Consider the following 3,471-nt stretch of genomic DNA (forward strand, 5'->3'; position numbering starts at 1 on the left):
AGCTCAGGGACAGCAGATAAAAGTGGAGGAACAGCAGATAAAAGTGGAGCCGACAGGTGCAGTCGAGCATTCCAGTGTGCGTTTCAGGTCGCTCTAATGGTCGTCCAGGCTCTTATGGTGGTCCAAGCTCTCATGGTGTTCCAAGCTCTCATGGTGTTCCAAGCTCTCATGGTGTTCCAAGCTCTCATGGTGTTCCAAGCTCTCATGGTGTTCCAAGTTCTAGTGGTCGTCTATGCTCTGATGGTAGCCCAAGCTATCAGGTCGTTCAAGCTCTAGTGATCGTTCAAGCTCTCGTGGTCGTTCAAGCTCTCATGGTCGTCCAAGGTTTCATGGTCGTCCAAGCTCTAGTGGTCGTCCAAGCTCTCATGGTCGCCCAAGCTCTCATGGTCGTCCAAGCTCTCATGGTCGTCCAAGCTCTCATGGTCGTCCAAGCTCTCATGGTCGTCCAAGCTCTCATGGTCGTCCAAGCTCTCATGGTCGTCCAAGCTCTCATGGTCGTCCAAGCTCTCATGGTCGTCCAAGCTCTCATGGTCGTCCAAGCTCTCATGGTCGTCCAATCTCTCATGGTCGTCCAATCTCTCATGGTCGTAAAAGCTCTCATGGTCGTCCAAGCTCTCATGGTCGTCCAAGCTCTCATGGTCGCCCAAGCTCTCATGGTCGTCCAAGCTCTCATGGTCGTCCAAGCTCTCATGGTCGTCCAATCTCTCATGGTCGTAAAAGCTCTCAAGGTCGTCCAAGCTCTCATGGTCGTCCAATCTCTCATGGGCGTAAAAGCTCTCATGGTCGTCCAAGCTCTCATGGTCGTCCAAGCTCTCATGGTCACCCAAGCTCTCATGGTCGTCCAAGCTCTCATGGTCGTCCAAGCTCTCATGGTCGTCCAAGCTCTCATGGTCGCCCAAGCTCTCATGGTCGTCCAATCTCTCATGGTCGTAAAAGCTCTCATGGTCGTCCAAGCTCTCATGGTCGTCCAAGCTCTCATGGTCGTCCAAGCTCTCATGGTCGCCCAAGCTCCCATGGTCGTCCAAGCTCTCATGGTCGTCCAAGCTCTCATTGTCGTCCAAGCTCTCACTGTCGTCCAAGCTCTCATTGTCGTCCAATCTCTCATGGTCGTAAAAGCTCTCAAGGTCGCCCAAGCTCCCGTTGTCGGCAAAGCTCTTTTTTTTATTATTATTTTCTACCACAGACGTGGCCAGGCATTTACAATGCTAACCAACATATATACATTTTCTTGTGTCCTCCATGGACAGGGTTAGAGATGTGTTAAACATAGTGTTCAGGGCTTTATTGAACAATCAACCACAGAAGGCGATTCGGTGCTTTTAAAATGCTAAACTAACCTACATTCGTAAATACATTGATGCACAGTTTATGTATGTCCTACATAAAGTGTTCGACGTGTCTTTTACATAGTGTCATTAATATGCATTTACAAAGGTGAAATGTAATGCTGATCAGCTTCCATATATATACTTTATACACATACATATATATACACACACACATATACGTGCATATACATATATACATACATACACACACACACATGCATTCACATACATATGTCTTTTTACTCTGACAGAGTGAGATAGATGATAAAGAAACTAGTGTGCAATTAAGCACTTAATCACTGAAGGTGTTTAAGGTGCTATTACAAGCTCAGGTTATATAGTTACCAAGCTCTAGCTAGGTCTAGATATAGCTAAGCCAAGCTCTCGTGGTCGTCCAGACTCTCGTGGTCGTCCAAGCTCTCATTGTCGTCCAATCTCTCATTGTCATCCAAGCACTAGTGGTCGTTCACGTTCTAGTGGTCGTCCAGGCTCTAATAGTCGTCCAAGCTCTCGTGGTCGTTCAAGTTCCCATGGTCGTCCTAGCTCTAATTGGTTGCCCAAGCTCGCATTGTCGTCCAAGCTCTCGAGGTTTTTCCAAGCTCTAGTAGTCGTCCAGGTTCTTATGGCCGTAAAAGTTCTTATGGTCGTCCAAGCTCTCATGGTCGCCCAAGCTCTCGGGATCGTCCAAGATCTCATGGTCGTCCAAGCTCTCATGGTCGTCCAAGCTCTCATGGTCGTCCAAGCTCTCGGGGTCGTCCAAGCTCTCATGGTCGTCCTAGCTCTCATGGTCGTCCAAGCTCTCATGGTCGTCCAAGCTCTCATGGTCGTCTAAGCTCTCATGGTCGTCCAAGCTCTCATGGTCCTCCAAGCTCTCATGGTCGTCTAAGCTCTCATGGTCGTCTAAGCTCTCATGGTCGTCCAAGCTCTCATGGTCGTCCAAGCTCTTGTTGTCGCCCAAGTTCTGATAGTCGTCCAAGCTAACATGGTCTCGTCCTCCCTACCTTCACTCATGTTCTCGTTCATGTGATAATTAATAGTTATTAAATTGGGACTTGGGATGTTTAATTCAAATTATTACTGAATCGAGTTGAAAATTAATTTGTTTAATATATAATGTGTTGGTTAATATCTATATTATAGTTCATTAACGAGGCTTAAGAGAATTAGTTTAGTTACTCCTCGTTGTGATGTAGAGCTGACTGACGTCACAACATAAGTTGCATCAGCCAAGTGATATTATTACTATTTCGTATTTTAATTACCGATGATTAATTCTCATAATTACTTAGTTTAAGTATAAGTAATTTTTGATTAGTTTTATAATCTTAGCAGAGGACAACGTCCAGGGAAGCAATGAATCCATCGGGGTGAGTAGATTTGATTAATTCTAGGAAATCTGCTGATGATTGTAGACTATACTTACTTGGAGTGTATGGAGTTAGGAGTTCATTGAGTCTTTTTGCCAGGTGATAGGATGGAGTTAGTATTTGGCTGATTATAGGGCGTCCTAACTCCATACACTCCAAGTAAGTTTAGTCTACAATCATCAGCAGATTTCCTAGAATTAATCAAATCTACTCAGCCCGATGGAATCATTGCTTCCCTGGACGTCGAATACCTATTCACCAACGTCCCAGTCGACACAACCATAGGAATGATACTGGACAGAGTATACAGAGACGAGAGCACCCCCAAATTAGACATATCTGAGGCACACCTTTTTTTTTTTTTTTTTTTTTTTTGAGATACATACAAGAGTTGTTACATTCTTGTACAGCCACTAGTACCCGTAGCGTTTCGGGCAGGTCCCTGGAATACGATCCCCGCCGCGAAGAATCGTTTTTTCATCCAAGTACACATTTTACTGTTGCGTTAAACAGAGGCTACAGTTAAGGATTTGCGCCCAGTAAATCCTCCCCGGCCAGGATACGAACCCATGACAAAGCGCTCGCGGAACGCCAGGCGAGTGTCTTACCACTACACCACGGAGACTGTAAAAAGTCTTGAAGAGTCTTCTCGAAGCATGTACAAAGGAAGCCCCTTTCATCAGTCCACAAGGAGACATGTATTTACAAATAGACGGAGTAGCAATGGGCTCCCCCTTAGGAGTCTTATTTGTTAATATTTATATGGGAACCATCGA

At 45.6% G+C, this 3,471-nt stretch overlaps 1 protein-coding gene across 1 annotated transcript; it reads right to left on the reverse strand.

Moving 5' to 3' along the window:
* Window positions 1-344: 344 nt before the first annotated feature.
* Window positions 345-1,988, reverse strand: LOC138368013 (uro-adherence factor A-like). The gene is made up of 2 exons (XM_069330308.1): window positions 1,799-1,988; window positions 345-1,174 (listed from the first exon to the last, which is right to left on the reverse strand). The coding sequence occupies exons 1-2, from the start codon at window positions 1,986-1,988 to the stop codon at window positions 345-347; spliced, it is 1,020 nt and encodes a 339-aa protein (XP_069186409.1).
* Window positions 1,989-3,471: the final 1,483 nt, after the last annotated feature.

Source organism: Procambarus clarkii, chromosome 24, assembly GCF_040958095.1.
Source record: "Procambarus clarkii isolate CNS0578487 chromosome 24, FALCON_Pclarkii_2.0, whole genome shotgun sequence".
NCBI lineage: Eukaryota > Metazoa > Arthropoda > Malacostraca > Decapoda > Cambaridae > Procambarus > Procambarus clarkii.